The sequence below is a fragment of the Pungitius pungitius genome, chromosome 4 (genome assembly GCF_949316345.1).
Source record: "Pungitius pungitius chromosome 4, fPunPun2.1, whole genome shotgun sequence".
Taxonomy (NCBI): Eukaryota; Metazoa; Chordata; class Actinopteri; order Perciformes; family Gasterosteidae; genus Pungitius; species Pungitius pungitius.
The window spans coordinates 14,760,815-14,783,813 of record NC_084903.1 but is presented as its reverse complement, the minus strand read 5'-3'; the positions used below and the strand labels follow the sequence as shown (position 1 = coordinate 14,783,813).

Below are 22,999 nucleotides of genomic sequence, written 5' to 3'. Positions count from 1 at the left end.
GTTGAGTATGCTTCACTTGGGAAGCCCATGAAAGGCTTCACCATTCCTGACAATATTGTCATGTTGCAGCATAACAAAGTGAGTGCGGTGGTGTTGTGGCTAGCACCATCGTGAGGGGTTAGGCTTTTCCCGGCTTGAAGGCCCTCTGAATGTTCTCTCAGGGGCAGTACGGGTTCACCGTCTTCATGCCAAAGACCTGCAGCTCAAATTAATGGATGAGGCTTAATTCCTAAATGAGCAATCTAGACTTTGTTGTGCTGGGATTGTAATTCTGCACTGTGTGGAGAGGCAGGGAGGGATGTCTAATTCGAGGGTGTGAACATTCTTTTATTTCATGATATAGGCAACTGTCTTAAAATTGACCTTGCAAGATTGGGACTTATTTAAAACTCTGGATGTTTTTTCAACCATGAACCTTGTTTCATCAAAGTACAGTCAAATGGTTTACAGCTAAAGTGCAGTCACTTTTTTAGGCCTACATACATGTAAGACTTTACAGAATCTATGTGGGCTTTTGATAAATGTACCTCCCTGGCCCACTAACTATAAGGTTTGTTACTGGCTAGCAAGGGTCGATCGGGGTCATTTCAACATTGGTGTTGAAAGATTTCTAAGATATATGAGCTATCACTCTTGGGTATGAACCTAAACCAGCATAGTCCAACTACATAGTCAAGTATAGCCTTGAACAAAAGGATACAGCAGTTGTGATAGGTACTGAGGTGCATACGCTGAAAGCTAGCTGGCATTCAAAGGAATCAACTGGTTCAGTTTATGTTTCTAGGTGGAGATGTGCAGTGAAATGTTCTCACTGCCGTTGAACTTACATGATTCTAGGTTGGCGATGATAGAATCAACATCACATGCAAACATCTAAGCGGACACACCCAGGAATGAGTTTCAAGTGTGCCCAAGAAACACAGACTATTGTTACACCACATGGAGAGAATGGTTAGCGACATGGGAGGTAAACCTCAGGAGTCCAGATGTGCTTTTGCCAGCTCAGGTGGCAAGACATTTTGAAGAAGAGAATGTGTGAGAAACAAGCAGCCGCAGCAGTGCGAAGCACTAAAGGGACAGCAAGCAGCTCAGAGCTGGAAGTGTGCAATATTTGAAGTCAGAGTGTTGTTAGTCCAACTGGACGGAGTTATTTTTAAGATGCAATGTATAAAAAAATGAGCTAAATTATCACGATGTTTCAGGATTAGAAATAGTTTATTGCAAAGTAATTCATACAAGGTGATTGGTGCGTGAAAAACTTCATAACATCAAAATTAACTGTAAAACAGTCACCAATTTTTCCCTATTTTTTATTGTGATAGTACTGATGAAAATCTTGTTTAATGCAGGGTATCTTTAAATGACAATAACTCAATGTTGTGTAACTTAAACTCACCTAAAAACAATAATAATCAAACAAGCGTTCTCTTGTTTGATTAACATAACATTTGATTTAATTTGTTAGAATCTCCAGAAAACTCAACATACAATAAAATGTAAAGACATTGTAAAAAATAAATTGCATTTCACAGTATAATTTATTCACGAAGATGTTATTTTCAGAACTACACGCTGCTTCTTTTTCCACACAAGAACTGAACTCTTGCTTGTAACACGAGCATGAATCGCATTTACACAATGGCTAAAAACATTAAGTCCATTTAATCATCATCATGTTTAGCCACGTCCACATATCTACAGTTAAAACTCTCCTTGACTCCATTATGTTTTCCTTTGATTTAATAACATTTTTCTTCTTGAGAGAAAGTCTACAAGAGCTTTTGTTCACCGAAGGTGAGCACCAGTTAATGATGAGAAATTGTCCCATACGTGAGCAGGTGGGAGCTCTTGATAAAACACTCTGAGCTCCAGCGTGATATTCAGAGAGAGAAGGCCGTTCCTTTTTCCACCTCAGACGAGACCACTCTTCAACTTCATGTTGGTAATGTCGATGTATTCTAAAAACATCCCCTGCACTGAGCCCCAGAACTCAGTATCAACATTGTGAAGCATTTGTTTTAACCTTGCAGTGCTACATACAGTTCTACAAGGGTGATTTCCCTGTGTTTATTGTTGATTGTGTGTTCAATCATGTGTGCAGAGGAGGGTGTGGTCAACATTTACCATTTAAAATGACTGAATGAATGAATGAAAGTCAACGGCACAGGGATAAACATTGCTTGCTTTCCGCATTGCATAAGTCAGCTTATCTTTTTTAATAACTCCATTTCAATAGAACAAGTTGGCTCAAGTTGGCTCATAAAGATTTACATTAAGTATCAGTCTATTTTTTGTTCACTCGTGAGGAACTTGTCAACATTTTCGTTTGAACCATATCACTTTAGCACAAATAGGCTAACCAATCATTATCATGATAACATGTTGAATCATGTGATGCTCTACCAACCCCGATAATGTTTAGTCGATGACAAGCACTGTGTGCTTTCTGGATGGGATCAATTGTTTTGGTGCAACAGGGTGATTGTAAAACAAACGTGAAATTGTACATGTCGGGTTTTTTTTTCTTGTAACACATTATTTTAACGTTGTCGAAATATTGCTCATTTTTTTGTGGACATTCAGTTCAATGAAAGTTGATTGGCCCAAACATGAATGTCATAAATGCCAATACGCGTGGTAGCTTCGCAGCTTCCTGTAAGTAACCATTCTGTCATGAATAGCTCCAGCTGAAGGTGTCCCAGGTGTTTCCTGGATCGAGGTTCCTCCCTGTTCATCCGCTGACGGTGAAGTGTACAGGTAGAGGGATCCGAACACAAACTGTCCTCGGCGCGGAGCCTCTTTAGAAGCGCGAGACACGCCATCCATCCGGCGTGTCACCTCCCGTCGGGGTGGTCGGATTGCAACAGAGGGGCGCGTGCAGACCATCCGGCTCGAGCCTTCTTAGCCGGGGACTAATTTCGTGTCCTCCACTTAGGTCTCTCTCCGGGTAAACAGCACCGCCCCGACGGTTGTTTGTTCTAAGTGTGGAACGATCCGTCGCGCCGCGCCGGGCTCGATTGACGCTGTCTGCTGATCTGCTAACTGCGGATTGCTCAGAATAACACGGCTGCTCGCTAATTCCCGTCTACCGGGGCTTTCGCCGGAACACCGAGAGAGTGTAGGGTCCAAAAAAAAAGAAGAGAGAGAGAGACAGAGCGAGAGGGGGGGGGGGGGAGAGAGGGAGGGAAAGAAGCCAACACGGCAGGCAAGAACGCCGCGCCGCCGGAGTCCGCACCCTAAAGAATGGCTTCAGGAGACCTTTACGAGGTAAGATAACCCGCGTCCAGGGGAAATGCTCTGTGATACAGACGAATAGTGGAATTAGGAAGTAAAGGGGAGGGCGTCGCGTACGTCAAAAAGAGAAGAAAAAGCGGTGTACTAAGCCCTTTAACAGGCGAAACTAAACGCTCTCGTGCTTTTCGCGAAGACAAGCGTCGCTAATGTGTGCTCGCACTTTGCGTCGCTTCCGATACACTTTGTCGCGATTGTTGCTCTCTCCCTTCCTCCCCCCCCCTCTTCCCCCCCCCCCCCCTCTACGAAAGAAGATAACGTGCCGATCCGCGGGCTGAACTCCGTCGCCGAGTTGAAAGTGGTGGTAAAGTGACAGCGGCGCGGTGAATGTCTCCAGACCGGAGTGATGGTTCTCAAGGTGCGCACTACGTGCCAAAGGAGGGAGGTGGGGGTGGGGGGTGGGGGGGCTCGGACATCGCGACCGTCTTCCACTCTCTAAATGCGTGACGCCCGTTTTTATTTCTTGTCGAGCTGTGAAGAAGTATGCGGGAGCCTTGTTTCACGTCAAATCAAGAACCCCGACAGTTTCTTTTTCAGGGGGGGGGGGGGGGGGGGCGTAAAAGTTGCCCACATGGGCGGCAGGAATGTGCACGAAGTGTGTTCTTCTACATCCGATTGTCAACAGCCTGTGTCATGCTGACATGGTGTCATGGGTTTTAGGTCGTAGCGGTGACAGATGACGGCCGATGGTGGCTCGATGTCTACGGTGACTCAGAAGGTCAAAACTAATGTATAATTGGACAGAACAAGTCTTTCCATGTTTCAAAGAAAGTTACATGACACATTTCAGACAATCCATGATGGTGTATGAAAATAAAGTTGGGGATCCTCTGATGAATGTTTAGGTAAGGTTGCACATCTTTTAGAAGGCAATAGGTTGACCGTGTTTAAAAAACATAGAGCATACATAACGTGTGTGTGTGTGTGTGTGTGTGTGTGTGTGTGTGTGTGTGTGTGTGTGTGTGTGTGTGTGTGTGTGTGTGTGATTGAGACGTACCATGGAGTTGTGTGATTGAAGCCCCACGTAGTAGCAACAGAGTACAAATGAGAATACTAGTAGTGAATTTGCTGTTTATTCTTTAGAGTAAAATGGTTTGATGTGTAACCTGCCTCAAGTTGCAGCAACACAGTGTGGTTACCAGACACTGACTCATTTTGTGTGGAGCTTTTGTTTTTGCGTTGGCGAGGATGGCACATCGACAGTCTGTTAATCGTTGAATTGTTTCCCTACTGACGTGTCAACAGCTCCACCAGCGATGACCAAAATTGATCAGCTGACCAGAGTTGGCTGGTGCCTTACAGCTTTTAATCAAAGGAAAAATGTAGATCTAGAAAACAGTGTGTCCTATTGGATTTTATAATTAATATAAGTAATTATTTTCAAGACTATGCGCATTGGAGTGCCAGCACCGATAACCTAACTAATAGTGTTATGCAGAGTGGTTCATTGGATGGAGCCACAGGAGATTGAAAATAGGAATTAAGAAGGTAGCTATTTTAGAAAGAAGATATTCTACGAGGTGGAGCATGGGCTGATTTTGCTTTGGGATGAGTAAGCAGTAATCTACAGGACTGAGAAAAAGGGGCTGAAACCATGTTCCATAAATCGAAGTCATTCTCCGGATCGATTTTCTCCTAATTCAGTATTTAGCCTGTAAGAGCTACAGTTTTGAGTGTTCCTAAATTTGGATCTTCTGTGTGCCTCACTGGAAAAATACGTCATTGATCTCATTCTTAATTGGGAAAAAAAGGGTAGTGGCCTCATGACATTAAGCTCTGATATGTAGGCTGATGTGTGAAAGTAGTAGCGGCTAAAGGCGCGTTTTACTGCTGACTTTGTCCATGCATTGATTGCAGCTGAAGCACAGTGAATAAACAGAACAATGTCATTGTTAATTCCACAATGTAGTTAAGAAGACAACAGCTGCTGGGATCAGTTGCTTTTGTTTACGGAGCACATTCAATGCTTATACCTGTATGCACACAAAATGATTGGTAGACAGCCTAGTTACTATTTTAATAAATGTAGCCTAATTTGAGGTTCCCCTATTCTTCAAAACTGTCCGTTATCATGACTTTTTGTGTTTTGCTGTCCCCACAATCAGAACAAAATGTGTAAAGGAAGCTTTTATATGTATCGCAGCAACTGCATGGAACAATAAGCCTTGAGATACATTAACCCTCAAGTTCTCATACCACTTATAATATACTTAGAACTATGGTACAATCTACTGAATTTGGGATGCTTGTTTGCAAATGTTTTATTTGCTTTTATTTAGCAATCTTAATCATTTATGTTCTATTCATGTTCATTTTTTAAATGTGTTAACAGTCCCCACTGTATGCTTAATGATCACTTTGATCTTACTATGGTCTTAATATTTACATAAAACAGCTGTTAAACAACCAACATTCGACATTCAGAGCAATAATTTAAATATAATAGGTATAAGCTTTACATTCTAAAAAGAGTAAAAGTAAGAACACAATAACGGAGCAAATAAATAACAGAACGGTAACGTTACATGATGAGCATCCCAGTTTAGCAGATTTAAATGAGTTTTAACTGAGTAGAAGTGGCTTTTGGTTATAGCTCAATTTCTTCCTTGTTTTACCACTAACAGGATCTGTCATTGATCGGTTTGGTTTCTCCTCTGCAAGTTTAGGAGATCAAAGTTAAAAATGAATGATTCTATTCAATAATACAAAGCTGCCAAAGAAATTCCTGTTACAAACCCCCCGGCTCACATCAATTCGGAGCGATGGTGGCGCATGGAGTAGTGTGATGCGCTGGGAGCTGTAAGGTTGGTGGTTCAAATCCCGGCTGCCCCATGTGCCATGTCCAAGTGTCCCTGAGTTAGACACCTAACCCCTAATTGCTCCCCAGGCTAAATGTAACACATGGGTTATAATGCAATGTCGCTTTGGATAAAAGCGTCAACTAAATGACATGTAATGTAATTCAACATCGTGCTCATCTAAAGCGATGCTATGGGCATCTACCGCGTGACGCCCTGTACTTCATACTATAAATCCAGCTTCAAGATCAACATTTTCTTTCTTCAATTAGAAGCATGCTGTTTCATATGAAGGTACACACCCTTGAAAACCCATGGGATTAAGCAATTGGTGTCTTTTGGCAGGCAGTGGATTCTTTTATATCGACTTCAGTGGAAATGACAAGGGACCCGACAACGCCTGCAGTTTGTTGAACCCAAAAGGGATGATGTTTGGAAAGTTTTTAATGACGCTGTGGAAATCGGTTTCAGAAGGCATAATAATATTTAAAAAATGCAGACTTTGAGCATGAATTCTACTCCAGTGCAAACTGGTATATCTGGAGCTGATTTTGAACCAAAGTCACATCATTGGCAAACATTCAGGGGGGCAGGCAGAGCATTCCATAGCTCCGGTGCTACCGCCTCAAAAGCTCGGTCCCCACGGGTCTTAAAGGCGTGGGACGGACAGAAAATGTAACAAGTTTGTCTTGAGAGAGCGAGCTGGTAAATAAGGGCGAAATATTTCAGGCACATATGCAGGAGTCTGACCGTGTAGTGCTCTGTGAGTGAGGATTTAAAAATGGATCCTAAACGCTACAGGGAGCTAGTGAAGACATCTGAGTGTGGTGGTGAGACCAACTATTTATCATGGCTAAGAAACCTGACTGCATCCTTCTGGATCACCTGCGAACGGTTAATTAGAGACGTACTGAGTGAGGAGAAAAGTGCACAAAAATCAATGTAAGAAGCGATAAGGCACGTAGGATCATCTCTAGTTCAGCTGTAGGTAAGACAGATCTTAGTTTACCAATGTCTCTTAAATGGAATAAACAAGATATAGACAGCTAATGACAAGGAATTATCAAAAATGTATTTGTTCAGTTTGCACATCTAGAAATCGGTGGTAGTGGAGAGTGGACAACTATTTTTGCTTCATTGTGGAGAAAACTTCCTCTGGTGCAAGAAGGAGGCAGATAAAAGGCACAAGTTGCACGGATAAAAGCAGTTTAGTAACAGTTGGCGTTTCAGTATAAGCTGGAAGGAAGGAGGTGGGCATGTCCTCCCACAGCTGCCAAATGCTGTTTCAGCATCTCCAGCCCTAAGCACGGTGAGAGGAACATACAATGGTCTGTTAGGGAGTGTAGTGCACACCCTGACATCACATTGGGTGTGCTCACAGGTCTGTCCACGCTGCGTCATGCTAATTTGCACCGCTGAAAGGCAGTGAAACCCACAAGACTATGGAAGTAAGACCCGAACTAGGAGCACAACCAACAAGAATATTCATTCAACATATGCTTCAATACAGTGTAAAAAACTACGTTGACTAATAAAATGCTCTATTTGTTGAACAGATGCAGTTAGCATGTTGCTCCCCTCTCCTCATTGCATGGAATGTGTATCTAGGGGTTATGCAGTAGTAATAGTAGTAATAGGATAAGATTAAAAAGGCTTAAAAAAGACTAAAATGGTGCATATGGGATTTGCAAGAGCCTCAAGGAGGGTTGTAGTTGCCAAAATAATAAGTCTAATGTAGGACTTTTTATAACAGACAAACGTTTGTGAGAAAGAAAGTTAAACAGTTAGCCTTACAGATGTCACAAGGACCCTTTTCTTTTCCTTTTCATATTTACCACATTTTGAATCGGCAGGACGAGAACTGGTTGACGTTGGCTGTCAGCAGCTGGTGAGGACAGTCCGCGCGGATTTAGACATGCACAATGATTTTGCACTTTGATAACACAGCTGTTTGAGGACTTTATGTAAGAATTAGTGGTTTGAGGACGGCCATTTAAATCCATCGACTTTGCCATCTAGGGCTCGGCCACATTGCTGCTTGTCGGGAAAGCCCCACGTGTTTGGACATCCCCTGTAGTAGTCAGAAGAGGAGCTACACCAGCGCGCCACCAGGGTTTGAAGCAGTTTTGTGCCTCAGTGGGTTCTGGAACGTTCTCCAGGCGGGCCTGAAGCGTGACCATCGTCATGATTCCCTTCACAGGGAAAGCCAGGCAGATGTGCCTAAATCCGCTAAATGCCCGACCCCTGGTCCATCAGCAGGTCAGATACACAACGTCAGAGTTCATCACAGGGCACCAAAATTGATGGATTCATTTTTACATTTACGAAATAGCTTCTTTTTTTTTTTTTGAGCAAAAAAACAATTCATATAAATAAAGGGTGCTGTCAAAATGTGCCATAATAATGATATGTTGTGTTTGAATGTCACCATGCTAATCATGACGCATCATTAGGTGCAGACAAAGTTGTTTTGCCCATAGACTTTAAAAAATAAATTGTTTTTGCCACCAGAAAACATTTCCACAGTGACACAAAATGAGTTTTCACAAAAGTGAAGTGAGAGGCAACCCTGTGCCAGTAAAGGCTCACTCTTTAGTGTGGGTCAGCCTCCGATGGAGATCCCCATTCACATCTTAGAGAGGCCATGCTGGAGTTTTCCTGACAATAACTCTTATTACTAGAGAACCTTTGTAGCCCCCCCCCCATGTTTGACCCGGTCAGTCTGAGAGGGCATATCTCCGATTAATTACCCACCTTGCACTCCATCGGCAGGAGATCATGCTTAGAAGCTGAGGACGGCATGGAGTAAAACCCTTTTGAAAGCCTGAACTGCAGGTTGTAGACTCTCGGCTACTATCCGTTAGCCAGCGGACACTGGGATTGAAGACCTGCCACCAGTAGAACAGTTAATAGCACCATGGACAGCACTAATGGCAGCCATGTTTCTTCTTACCCTCACTGGTCCAAAGAGAGAATACTAAACCCACCCACTGGTATGACACTTGTTGAATGCTTCAGCACGTTGGGTGCGTATGGGCCTCGCCCAGCCTCGCACTCTGTGGCGACCTCATTTTTTCCACTAACGGCATAAGACGCAGCCTTCTGTTTGCACTGGCCTATATGTCGCGGTTACTGGTACCAGTGAAAGAAGGAACCCAAAAGCACGACTCAGACAACGAAGGGTGAGACAGGTGGATTTTACTGAAATTTCAGGCAAGGTCAAAACCCGGGAGATCCTTCAGTAGGCAAACCAATCCAGACAGACAGGCAGGCAGACAGGGAATCCGTAGACGAAAAACAGGCAGGGTCAGAACCAGGATGGCAACCAGACAGGCAGACAAATCCGAAACAGGCAGACAGAGACTACGTGGTCAAAGGTCAGAACAGAAGGATATGGGGCTAATTCAGAAACGCTGGAACACTTTGCATACACACAAGACACAGCAGAATGCTACAGGCTTAAATAGTGACACGGGGTTGTGCTGCAGGTGAGCAGGGCAAGGAGAACCAGGCGAGGGTAATGAGCTGATGATGTGGGAGGATCTGAAATGACAGGAGAGTTAGTAAACACGCAGGTGAGGTGAAAACAAACTACGATGTGGTCCCATGTGTGTCACACTGTAATTGTAAACCTTGATTCATAGCAACCTTTCTTTGATCACTATGCAAATGTGTTTTTCTGTCTCCAAAAGATTTACTTTTAATGTCAGGCGATGGTGGTGATCTTTGGCTTTGCTGCCAATAAGATAAGCTTTGATCTTAATGGAGATGGGGCCCATTCCAGTATGAACACAAGAGAGAAGAAAAAGGGATTGTGTTATAACAATATACTCTTTTCTGTCATTTGAGGCACATCTCAACTAGCTGTAAACATAACATTCATTTAATAATATAACATTAGTTTACTACTATTGTAAACGTCTTGCTGCCCGTTCATTCAGAAAACGAGGCGACATTAGCTTTCATTTTGTGTGTGTGGCCATCTGTCCGTTTAAGTCCAACACTCCTAGGAGGCCTAAGGGAAATAGCTGGCTCTTAAGCAGCTACCCACTCGCTCTGTCCGTGATTCAGCGACGGACAGGTAGAGTACAGCCAGAGCCTTCATCCTCCCCGCTGTGGCCATAAACGACACCATAACTTTGGTAACACAGGGGGTGTTGCATAACTACAAACAAGTTCCATGTCCCCACTTGAACCCAGCTATTTACAAAAAGTGAACTCAACAGCAGTATGTATCACTGCATGGACATCCTCGTCCTCTTTGTTACACGTGATGGTCCTTGCTTTGGGCTGAATGCGGTCATAGGTTTTGGTCCTACTGCAGGTTCTTAGTGTGGCTTGGATATTAGTAATTTCACAGGTGTGGACAGGGGTGTTTCTATCTTCAGGACCAGTTGGGGTGTGTGCTAGAAGAGTACTTCCTCGTTTGTAGAAGTGTGTGAGGACCTGGTGTCACAGTGTATTTGATTAAACCAGACCTCGATGCTGCAGTGTTGGTTTTGGGTATGCGACGCAGTAAAGTTAAAGACAACCTTTGGTCGCCTCTGTGAACGTTCGTTTCCAACGTCAATACAGTCAAACACATAGCACAGCTGTTGTCATAACCTGTATTTAAAGCATACAATTACTAATTTATCATTTGTTCTTATTTTGAAGTCTGTCTTCCTCCAGTTGTGTGCGTCCCACACGCCAAAGGTTGTCTGTGAGGTTGTTTCAATAGAAGACCTTGATTGTTCCGGCTTTTCACTGTAGGCAAAACTACCCGGAACCCCTTTGTTGGTTTAACATACAAATGGTGTTTTAAATATTTTGGATGGCTTAATGTAGAAGGAGTCTTTAAGTATCGGGCCTCATGTCATCCTTGCTGTTTGAAAAATCAGGTGTTTCTAAACTGCTCCGGTCTTTGTGAAGTCCAGCGAGTTTTTTCCTTCCTTCTCTGCCCTTCTTACTTTGCATGCGTCTGTCTCTGAAATGCCGTTATGCGTGACAGTGTCTGGGAGTGTAAGCAACCTAATCATTTGTGTGACAGCCCTGCGGCTCGGCCATCAGAGGCTGTTTGCTGCTGTTAATGTGCTCAGCACATCTGAGAACATGATGAGCAGTTATTACCACAGCTGCACTTAAGTCGCTGATGAAATTTTCCCACCGGTATTCATCAGGCTCATGGCCACCAATGTTAAGCGTCCCTCGTACTATATACTTATGAGTACTGTTTAACATGCACTTGAACTTATCAGAGTCTTAAAGAACAAACTGTTGCATTCAGTCTTCAGCCATACATTGCGTCTGATATGTTTGTGTGTGTGATTGTTAAAATGCTAAATGTGTTTGTCGGCATGAAAGGGCCGACATGTGTACAACATGTCTGAAATGTGTTAGAAATCTGCAGTTTTTAATTTGTTGCTCATTTTGAGTGTGTTGACATATTAACGACAGGTTGATTGGCAACCTGTCAAATGAACATGATTCACTCACATTAAATCCTCCAGCGTACACTTTCCAATTCTGAAGTTTGAACATCTAGAAATCTGAAGTTGTGTATTTAGCCTCATGATGACACTCTTGTATGACACTATTGTAATTATTGTTCACCTAACTTGAGATCTTAGGTTAACTTCCCTTTAATATTCTCATTTCACGCTGTACATTGTGACAAGGATGTTTCTAGTTCCCCCTACAGTCCCTCTTTACGCTCAATTTGTTCACTCACTGCAAATAATTTAAGTGGACATTTGGCGTCATTATCTGACGGTTCTCCTGGCCAAATGAATGCAATTAACAATTTTATCCCAATGTATGAATAAATGCTCCTTTTTTGGGGGGGTGTATTCTGATCTTTCATAGAAGATAACTTCTGTACTTTAAAATTATGCAGCTTTTTCATGAAAACAAATCTACAGACTGATACAAAAGTAATCCCTCTCAACCATCACTTATGACCACCTTAAGTGTGTATCTGCATGTGCAGAGAGCCAGTCCTTTCCGTCTCACAGTGCTGTGCTGCTTTCTGGGTATCAGCTGTTGTTCGGGTGTGAAGCCCCCCCCCCATAGCAGTGAGCAGGTGAGGATTTAATCAGAGCAGAGCGACCCGGTCACGTCGCTGTCTCCGTCTCTCCTCTCCCTGCTCTCTGTCTGGGCCGTGGATGTGTTAAGAGCTGCAGGTGCGTCTGGTCGACCCGTACGCATGCACACACACACACACACACACACACAGGTAAAGCAGAGACACCGCAGCAAACGGACAGGGTGAAGCGTTCGCTTCATTCTGGCAATGCAGCACCTTAGTGCTGTGTGGAAAATGTAGGTTCTGTTTATTTGTGCTGTAAAAAGTCACCACAGGGAAACAATCGACAGGCCGTCTCTCTTATGATAGCGAGACAGACAAAAAGACACCTTGTTGAAGTCCTTCATGTCTCCCCATCCCTTGAGGTGACTGTGTGAATAGTAACATTTGCTGGGGTGTGGTCTCTGCTGACTTGATGCTATCATAGAATATACATTTCCACTTTGTTTTTTTACTTTGAAGCTGTTGTTTCTTCATGATATCAGACAGCAGCTCAGCTCTGGTGTCTTATCAATCTTCCGCAGGGGGCTTTTATCTTGTACTTGACATTTGTCACAAAATGTACCTTTTGTAAGATGGGACACTCAACGAAAAAATACAACTCCACATTAAACAGTGCAATACTATTTACTGTGCACATGAATACAAACAAAAGGAATCATCCTCAGGGGATCATGAATTTTCATAGCAAACTTCAAAGTTGTGGCTGCCAGACCCACAATGCACCTGTGTGTGTGGTGCTTGGCCATTAACTCCACCCACAAGGAGGCCGCACACTCCCACAGAGAGCTGCTATTGTTTTATGAGCTGTTTCATTTTTGTACGCTATATGAATGACATTTTATTTCTTGTTATAAGCTTTAGCATCTAACTGCCTTTTTTATAATGCACTGTGAATATTTTTGCCGGTCAGGTTAATTAGTAAATCGACTTCACGTGTCTACGTCTGTTAAACAGCAGTATTTAGACAGTGAGAATCTGTGTAGTAAAAATTATCTTTTTTAAAACATTTTTTTTAACCTTTTTTAATGTCCTGCATTCAGGTGGAGCGGATTGTGGACAAGAGGCGGGACAAGAAGGGGAAGTGGGAGTACCTGATAAGGTGGAAAGGTTATGGAAGCAAGGAAGACACATGGGAGCCCGAGCACCACCTACTGCACTGCGAGGAATTCATTGACCAGTTCAACAGCTCCAGGCTGCACTCACACAAACGGCACAAGGTTCCAAAAAATCGTCCACAGCTCCTCATCAGCAGCCAGCCATCTGCTACAGAAAACTCCAAAGCTCGGGCCGAGGCCCGGAAGAAGAAAAGGACGTGCGGCCCGGCTGTTGGGGTCAGAGTTGGAGCCGCTCTGGGGATTGGAAGTGGGGCGACAGCACCCACTCAGAAGCAGAGGAAGGTGGGTGTTGGACCCGGGAAGCATGCCCTCGGGGACAGAATTGGCAAAGTGATGACGTACAAGGCCGTGGGTCCACCGGGAGGGCCCCGCTTTGTTCCTCCAGCGAGGGTTCCTCAGAACGGACTGCAGAATGGGGAGATGGATCCTCTCGTGTACAGGGCAGCAGCCAGGTCCCACAGAGTGGACAGAGAACTAGGAAGCATGGATGCCGCTGGACAGAAGTTCACCGCTGAGCTAGGTAAGTTTAAAAAGAAAATTGAATACAATTTTTAAATAGTCAGGCAAACAACTTCATTTTAAACTTGTAATATTGCAAATAATTACTAATAAACCTCTTGGAAAAAAAAACTTTACTCAAAAGTCAAGTAGTTTGCACCGCATGTTTGGATAAGGGTTGTAATTTAATCCATATTTATATTTGAGCTGTAGTGACACAAATGAATACATGGGGTAGTTTGTACTCATCAGAGATTGGAATTAAAACATTGGGAAATGACACATCAACTGAGTGTTTGAGGTAAATTAAAATCTCTGCTACAAATATGTAAATATCCTGGTTAGGTATTGCCTTAGAACATGGAAAGGGAAAACGGTAAAAATAGCTAATGCCGATATACTGGCATTCACTTGTTCCTAATGAAAAAATATAGTGATGGAGTTTTCTACATGGATATGAATGATATAGTCAATAAAAAGTTCCTGATAATTATGGTAGTAAAATGCAATGACATTTTCTATTTCTTGATAGATACATTCAGTATTTTTTAGTAGCAGGCGCACATTTATAGAGACATGCGCTGACACGCTGTTAAAGCCTCCCGCTATGGTTCTTTACCACAGGAGCAGCTGATAACACCTTTTAAATTTCACTGTTGGGTCACAGTCCATGACCAGGCCTGCACCACCATAGTTAATCATTACATGCCTTTTTAGATCGGTTGTTATTCATATCCGACTACACTACACTCATCTCTTTGTTAAGATAAATGTGGATTTTGTCCATTCTTACTGTGAATAATACCCCTAAAAGGAAAATGTAAAGGCAGCTGACCGCATGAGGACAAAACATTCCTTTAGCAGTACAATGAGCGTGTGTACATTGGTGTTATTTATGTGCTTCTGATGCCATCTCTTATTGGTATTTGGTTATGCTGTCATGTTATTAAATGTTTCCCACCAGAATGTGAGGATGTAAATATAAAGAGTCCGTTAGATGTGCACTCACATCTTGATAGTGAGACCTGGATTCCCTGGATTGTGAAATTATTATGAGGCTCAGTTTTAGCTATTGGTCGGTCAGTCACTATGGATCCTAATTACCTAACCACCTGCTACCACAGAAAAGTGAGGTCCATAAACTAAGTGAGATATTAATTCATTCTGAATTATGAGCTCTCAATAAACTTGGTACGCGCACACATGGATTTTGCAAATGTCATTAGCTGATGGGAGCTTTCTGCACCACTTTCCAAAAGCGGCTCCTTATCGTCCGTAAATTTGTCAAGCATCGGTGAGGCCAAAGCCGCAGCCTCTTGTCCTTCAACCATTTGAAATGACTGAAAAAGGCCTTGGATGCCGGCTGGTGTCTTTTCATGGTCTTCCTTTGTTGAATTGAATTGAAACAGACTCTTCATCGGAGATTCTCTTTGATAATAAATATTTTAAATAAGAGGTTAAACGCAGGATAATTGGGTTTGTTTGAGGAACCAACCAAGACTTTAATTTGCAAGAAGAATACCTTTTTTTTCTAATTTAGTTTTCTTTTGCAGTTTCAATCAGTGGCCAACCCCAAAGTCGAGTTGTCCTGATTTCTTAAGGGCCGACTGAAGATTCACTGCATTATTCATCTTGAAATCACTCATGGTTAGAAACACCGACAGAGGCTCCCATTGAGAGCTTCGATGTGGTTCAAAGTCTCCACTCACACATACTGTGTCAAACTCACTTTACTGTGAAAACTGTAGCTTTTGCATTGCTCTTCTCATCGTTGACAGATGAGGCATCACGTCAGTTTGCTCTGGTGGGGAAAAAACTGATTGTAGTGATGTGTGGCTTATTTTTGCATCTTTGATTCCGACTCCTGCATCGTTCTAGCTCAGATGAAGGACTCGCACAGTGCTTAACTCGAGGCTCTTTAGTCTTTCATCTATTGAGATTAGATTACTCGGCTCCCACATCAGGCTCAATCACAACAGTGATAAATGTTGCTCGGTTTGCGGTACCCAAGTGTGAAATATTAATGTAATCAACAAATTCTCAATTCAACGAATTCCAACCTATTTATTTATTCATGTGTTATGTCCCCCCCCCCCCCCTCCCCACACCTCCCAGTGTCAGGCACCCCTTTGTCCAATGGCAAGATGCATCTGCACAGCTCGGTGAAGCGGAAGTTGGCCGAGGAGAAAGGCTACGTGTTCGACAAGCGGCTCAGGTACAACGTGCGACAAAACGAGAGCCACTGTCGATTCCGAGATATCGTGGTGCGGAAGGAGGAAGGCTTCACGCACGTCCTGCTCTCCAGCCAAACGACGGACAACAACGCTCTGACACCTGAGGTGAGATCCGGGATGCACGTTTGTCCATTCGGTGTTGTGTTTGTCGGGCGGGCATCAGTGTATCGATGTCATGTAGCGCTGTTTGGGAAATGTCCAGCAAATGAGAAAGGTGCCCTTGTATAGCTTTTGAAAACTGGGCTTTTATATGATGAGCTGCATGAATCCCACGCAGGGCGTTGTTGAAAAAGAGTGTGTGTATTGACAAAAGATTGTTAGGGGGTTTAATACAGAATTGCCCTCAAATTGCGGAGCGTAATTAGGGGTACATATATTTCTTTTCTTTTTCTTCAGAGGGTTAGTATCCCTTGTAGTCTTTTGGCAGACTGAGTGGTATGTGGACAGTAGAGGGTGAAGTTATGCGGCGGCCTTTAAAGCCTTGGTGATGTCATGGCCGTGTCACAGGGACACCCTGGGGTTTATGTGTCTTTCGTCCAATAAGGGAACACTTCAAATCTCACACATTGGTGAGATTTTAACACCCCAGGTGGAGGGTCGGCGCCGTTCCACAGTTGAAGGCTTTCAATTTCACACGCCTCTCTCTTTGTTGCACCCACATGGTGGAGTCCCAACTGAGATCCACTGGCCGCGTTTTCTCCCAGTCCCCCAGCAATCTGTCCATCACCTGCTAACTGTGTATCAATCACAACCGTAGTGGCAGAACAGACTGTTCATTCTGGAGTTGTGCTGTGATCTGTTGCAATCTGTGACAATGATGGACAGGGATGTACGAGGTTTATCAGAGCCTGTCATTTTAACATGGGATCCAACACTTTCCCTCTAGTGTTTATGTGTAGGACTAGAATTGGCCACTGTCACAATGTGCTGCTTTATTTCGAGCCATTCTCAATGAAGAGACTAATGGGGAGATGAAATGAATGATGCTGGGATGCTGCAGCTTCTTGCACTGTTATGATCCACTCGGAGAGGCTGCCTGCAGGAACCCACCAGCCAGTGATTGGTTGCTCATTTGCACACTCCAATCAACAACAAGCTGCTCCATTAAATTATCCCCTAGAAGTATTCAGTGTCCTCTTTTTTTTCACAGTTCAGTAGAAGCTTTCCCCCGTCTGTTCGCTCTCAGGCTCTTTTTCACAACTATTGAAACATTTTTATGTTCTTCTGTTGAATTCTTGAAAAGTACGGCCTATGTATTGTGCTTTTGTCATGAGGCAATAGGCCTTCAAGATGCATTTACTCTGCGCCTAACAAATGTCGACCCTGCTGAGTGACGAGGCCACATGCGATTTGGATGAATATATACAATTTACTTTGCCATTTGGAAAATTAGTCACGTAAATCAAGGAAATTCCAGTATTCAAATAAACATTTGAAACAGGATTCTTTTGGAAGTTGACATTTAGAAAACTGAGTCTGTTTCATACAGATTCCTCAGAGGTCCGTTATCGTATAACAGTGAGTTTAGCCACCGATGATGGTATATAATAATCACAATCATCAGCCTTTGGATCATGAATCTATATACACAGATTTTTTTTTTCTCCCCTCCGATTATATGACTGTATGATGTGTCTTAGATCTTCCATGAAGGGAGCCTCTTGCTTTGATACAGCGACGTGTGCGCGGCAGGCTGTACTTCACAGGCCCCGAAGACGGCGTCTGTGCCTGCTCATGTGTGTACTTTCATGCGTGAGGGTAAGCCCGTAAGCTGTGGGTTTATCAAACGGCTCCGATGGCTCCCTCCCTGTCGCTCAGTCTTTGAAGCAACAGGGAAAAGAGAGCCTGCCGATGTGCCTGCTGAGTGGCTTCTGAAAATCTTCTGAAATATCCATGAACATTTTTTTTACCTGTACACTCGCTGCCCTGAGCTCTTAACTGGTCCTCTTTCTGTCTCCTTTCTAACTTAAAAACACGTTCCTGTTTTGTATGTATTGTATAATTCTGTCAAGCGAGACAACTACTAAAACAACCTGCTGTTATATTTTGGTACATGAGCGAACAGAAGTAGTTGATTCTTTATTTTATAGGGAAATTAAATTGGAACTCTTAAATCTCTCTGGGACTAATTGACTGTCTCTAAATCATTCCCCAATCACTGTGTAGTGAATCATCTTTACTGTCTGTAATTTTATTATTTAGCATCTCCATGGCACTCTACTGCTCTCTAGAGTAAACTACTGTGTGTTCAGTATGGAACAGTGGATGAGTCAACGAGGATCACGCTTATACCGCCAAGCAATTTCTACACGAGAAATCAAAAACCGCCCGACAGAAAATGCAAATAAAAAAACAATTAGATTCAGAACGGTCTAAATCTGTCAAACCTTAAATACAACAATCAAGACAAGAATAAAATCATTGATCAATATGCATATACTCACCCCTAAATGTGGTGATTTCATGTTACTGTTGCAAGTTTCTAAGGTGTGGATACCACCTTTGGTTGGTCTATGAACGTGTTTGAGGTGTCACTGTGAGTGCTCTCCGCTTCCTCTCTGTGTGACAGACTGGAGCCGGCATCTGCCCAGCCCTGCTTTTTCAGAGCAGCTTTTTTAATTTGCGATCCTCGAACAATGTCTCTCTTAGTCTCACACACACACACACACACACACACACACACACACACACCACATCCGGTTAAAACTGCGGACAGATGATGTGCTTTTTGAGATTTGTGGAATTAAATTCACTTTACGGTTGAATGGTTATTATGGGTCAAGGGTGCTAATCTGATTTAAAATGCAGCAAGAGTGTTTGCAGACTGCACACAGGGATGTGATGCTCTGTGCCTTTCAGCCTTTCTATCATGGCAAAGTTGTTTATTGATGTGGAATTATCTCCATCGGCACTGCATGCTATGAGTTATCATACTGCAATTGCTGGAAATTGATTCTCTTTGCAATTCTTTTAAATATTTCCAAAGAATTCATCAAGAGAGAAAATGCCTGAAGTCATATGTTGCCTTGTGATGAACAACTTTTCTTCCTTTTCCAACTGGTCTGTTGCAATTTACAAGGTAATTGCCGAGGAAACAATCTGCCCAGCAAGTTGTCATGTAAACATCTATAACGTTGACATGCTAGACTCGCTTCAGAATTGTATTTAAATCTACCATAAACATATTCTTTCCCCAAATTGTCTTCCCAATCATTAACAAATAAGGATTTATATCCAATATCTCATCATTTTTCTCTCCACCTTTCTTCACGTGTAAGCCGAGTTCAGATTTTAAGGCGTCTCCTCCCGTTTCTCTTTTCAGATCATGAAGGAAGTGTGTCGAGCCCTGGGTAACGCAGCTGCCGATGACAGCAAGTTATTGTTGCTCAGCTCCGTGGGGACCGTTTTCTGCAGTGGCCTGGAGCCCTCGTACCTTATTGGCCGTCTGTCCACCGACCGCAGAAAAGAGAGCGGCCGCATCGCAGAGGCCTTGCGGTGAGAAGGAGTCTGACGCCGACTCTCTTTGCACCTGACAGAGTTGGTACTGATTGTTCTGTGGCCCCTTCAGGGAGTTTGTGTTGGCATTCATCCACTTCAGGAAACCCATTGTGGCGGCAATAAACGGACCTGCTCTGGGTTTGGGGGCCTCCATCCTGCCCCTGTGTGACGTGGTGTGGGCCAGCGAGAGAGCCTGGTTCCAAACTCCATGTGCATCCCTCCACCTCACCCCCTCTGGATGCTCCTCCTACACCTTCCCCCAGATACTGGGCGTAGCACTGGTGGGTCACAGCAACGTGGAGGCCTTTGGCAAACTCCACTTTGTCTAATTAGATTATTCCTGTAACCACCTGATTTATCTAAATCCAACATTTGGATTGCATGCCATATTGAAATCCCCCCCTCCCCCCCCCCTCCTGTCCAGGCCAACGAGATGATGTTCTGTGGAAGAAAGCTCTCAGCACAGGAAGCGTGCAGTCGAGGTCTGGTGTCCCAGGTCTTCTGGCCGACCACATTTAACCAAGAAGTGATGCTGCGCGTGAAGGAAATGGCATCCTGCAATGCAGTGGTAGGTGACCTTTTTAACTTTTTCTTTATTGTTACACGTAACCAAATGACTCTCTTTACCTTTCTCTGTGTGTGTGTGTTTGTTTGTTTTTTAAAGGTTTTGGAAGAATCCAAATGCCTGGTGAGGAGTATGCTCATGTCCGTCCTGGAGGAAGTGAATGAGAAAGAGTGTCAGATGCTGAAGCAGCTGTGGTGTTCAACCAAAGGACTGGAGTCACTCTTCAGTTACCTGCAGAACAAGGCGTAGGAGAAGTGATCATCCACACCTGGAAAATCTACAACGAAGGTTATCTACAGAGGGATTTCCAGGGGGACAGTGGAGGGATCTCATGCTGAAGGAATATACAAATGAAGTCTCTTTGTCTCCATTGGCCCAGAAGAGGGGATTTTCTGGAGTTCTGTTTGCTTTCATGTCCACCAACAACAGCTTCATTATCTTCTCCCTTTGTTACCAACCTGTATTTTATATTTATTGGACCCAGAACTGTTCAGATGTTTATTCTCCAGGAGTCTAAGAGCAAAGGGCCAGATGTGCGTTGCTTGAAAAAACACCGGCCGAGGTTCTTCAGGGAGGTGCAGAGTGTTTCTGTACAAGAGACTCGTGTGTTTATGAAATTCTCAGCAGGTGTGAAATCAAATGTATGTCGGATGGCACATGGTAATATATATTTATTTCAAGTGAGTAAAAGAGTAACTTTATGAATTTAAGGGTTTTCCTTGGATGCTCTGAAGTGTCAAACAAAGTTTGCATAAGAACACTTTTGTTTTCCTCCTTTCATGCACATTCCATCTTCTCCGTATGGACAAAAGAAAACTGGCCACAGATGCTCATTTATGTCAGAGGGTCACATTCAGTGACTGGTTTAAATTTCATGAAACACTGGATAATTGATAGAAATATAAGCTGTTTATCATCAACCCTAGTTATTGTTCATACTCTTTATGTTTTTATCACACATAACAGATATGTTGTTTGCAAGGAAATTTGTTTTCATTATCACGATCACCATACATTTTCTTCTGTTATGCGAATCCAAGATGAATTCTCATTTACTAATGTGACCGTCTGGTGATTGGTGTACAAGTACACATCCTTTTGTGGTCAACATCCTTTTGTCTTCAGTTATCAACTTCAACAAAATTCACAACAGTGTGATTAATCTTTTATTTATACAAATGAAAGACTAATTTCTTTCCCTGGAGACTCCAGGGATTGGGAGTTTAAATGCAGATCAGAACGCTTGGTGCAAATAGAGAACACTGGAGGCCTCATTTGCTGGCATTTCAGAGTAGAAAATGACTTTAGATGATCTTTTTTGAGCACTGAAAAGCGATCAAATTGCTTGGTCCTCAAATGAATCACATGGTGACTACAATAATTATCCATGTTCTATATTGTGGAAATGCAACAGTCTATTTGTGTAGCTGGAGTCGACTTCCTTCTCTGCGTGTGATAACTCAAGATTCCAAGAAATTGTGTTTTGCAATGTAGCCTTTATGTAAGGATCTTTTTTCCTTTCTTCTTATTTTATCCCAAAAACAGTAGGTGTGTGAAAATAGTTTCTTAGAAATCTGAAGATATTTTGTCCATTTTTACAGTGGTACACATGCAGCACAGAATAATATATAAAGTAGACTTGTGTCTTACTAATTGCATGTAACATACTGTACATATAAATGTGTTGCCTGCCTGAATACCAGGTTATGTTTTGTATAAATATTGTAAGTAGAGTTAGAAATGGTGCAGTTTATTTTTGTATTTATTAGAGATAACCATTTGAATGTGCACTGCCACGTCTCCTAATCAACCGTTCTTTGGTTTCCCAGAAAACCTTTGTTGAACAAAATGAGTCCGATAATTGAAAAACCAATGTATCAACTCTATTGTCACTTGATTACTTACCTTTTCAGACAGAGTTCCTTTGTTGTAAACTATCAAAACTTTATTGGATAATTTAACATATAATGTATTTGGATAGAGTTTTAGAGTTACGAAATGATCAATGAAATACTCGTTGTAGTATTTCAGAATTCAAAGTGTGTATGTTTGTTATATTTGCTTTGTGTGTAAGGAATGTTTGCAGTGGTTTGATGAAGCATTGAAGGACATTTAAACAATGGAGAACTCCACTATTATCAGAAGAAACTAACGGGCAGTTTGGCAACCAAAGACTATAGGTTTAAGTAATCAACCAATGGTGGTTGGGATTGTATTTATTTTTTTACAAGAGAGATCCCTATCTGCTTTTTCAACTAAAGTCTTGTTGTGTTGCTAAAACACTCAATAGCAGCTCTTGTTTGGCTTTAGGGTCCCAAGAAGAGGCTTCAATGACCCGGTTAATGTAAATGTAACTGACCCTTTCACACATGGGTCTTTATGTATTTATTGATTTGATGTACTTATAAAAATATTAGTTGTTTTCAGTGTGTCATGAGGTATTAAATGCATATCTTCACTTGTTATACGCATTGAATCCAAATTCCCTCTACACCATATTTGAAGTGTGCTTAAAATTTGGAGTAAATAAGTTATATCTAAAAAAAAGTAACTGCGATGCCATTATTTATGTGAAATTACTGATTTTGAGAGGTTTGACACAATATCTGGTGTGGTCTTGTTAATGCGTGTTTCATCATGTCTCCCCCCCCACATTGTCTCAAAGCACACCTTGGGTTGCCTTACAATATAAGTATATGTTAAAGATTGGTCCATTCATTGTGATGGACGGAGTGAGCTGCTTCAATAAAAAGAAAAAGTGCTTTCACCTTGTGGGTTTTCTCTGTTGTTTTTTAAAACTCATTTATTACCAGTCAGCTAATAAAACTGAACTGAACATGAGATGTTTAGTTTTTCTAAATAACTTTGATCTAGAATTGGGAGGTCACATATCAAACCTGGTATTCACTTAGCAAATTGAGCGGACTCAAGAA

The 22,999-nt window shown here is 42.6% G+C and overlaps 1 protein-coding gene across 1 annotated transcript; it reads left to right on the top strand.

The window, feature by feature from the left end:
* Positions 1 to 2,763: 2,763 nt before the first annotated feature.
* LOC119228641 (chromodomain Y-like protein 2) lies at positions 2,764 to 22,827 on the top strand. Its single transcript, XM_037488460.2, has 7 exons — positions 2,764 to 3,267; positions 13,197 to 13,791; positions 15,885 to 16,108; positions 19,326 to 19,498; positions 19,572 to 19,782; positions 19,926 to 20,069; positions 20,166 to 22,827. Exons 1-7 carry the CDS (start codon positions 3,244 to 3,246, stop codon positions 20,313 to 20,315), a joined length of 1,521 nt encoding a protein of 506 aa, XP_037344357.1. The 5' UTR covers positions 2,764 to 3,243; the 3' UTR covers positions 20,316 to 22,827.
* The last annotated feature ends 172 nt before the right edge of the window (positions 22,828 to 22,999 follow it).

Bases quoted from the DNA above. Each gene is read 5' to 3' on its own strand.
- LOC119228641 (XM_037488460.2), top strand. From the start codon at position 3,244: ATGGCTTCAGGAGACCTTTACGAG. The intron at 13,792-15,884 runs GTAAGTTTAAAA...CACACCTCCCAG, and splicing joins GAAGTTCACCGCTGAGCTAG to TGTCAGGCACCCCTTTGTCC. The intron at 19,499-19,571 runs GTGAGAAGGAGT...TGGCCCCTTCAG, and splicing joins CGCATCGCAGAGGCCTTGCG to GGAGTTTGTGTTGGCATTCA.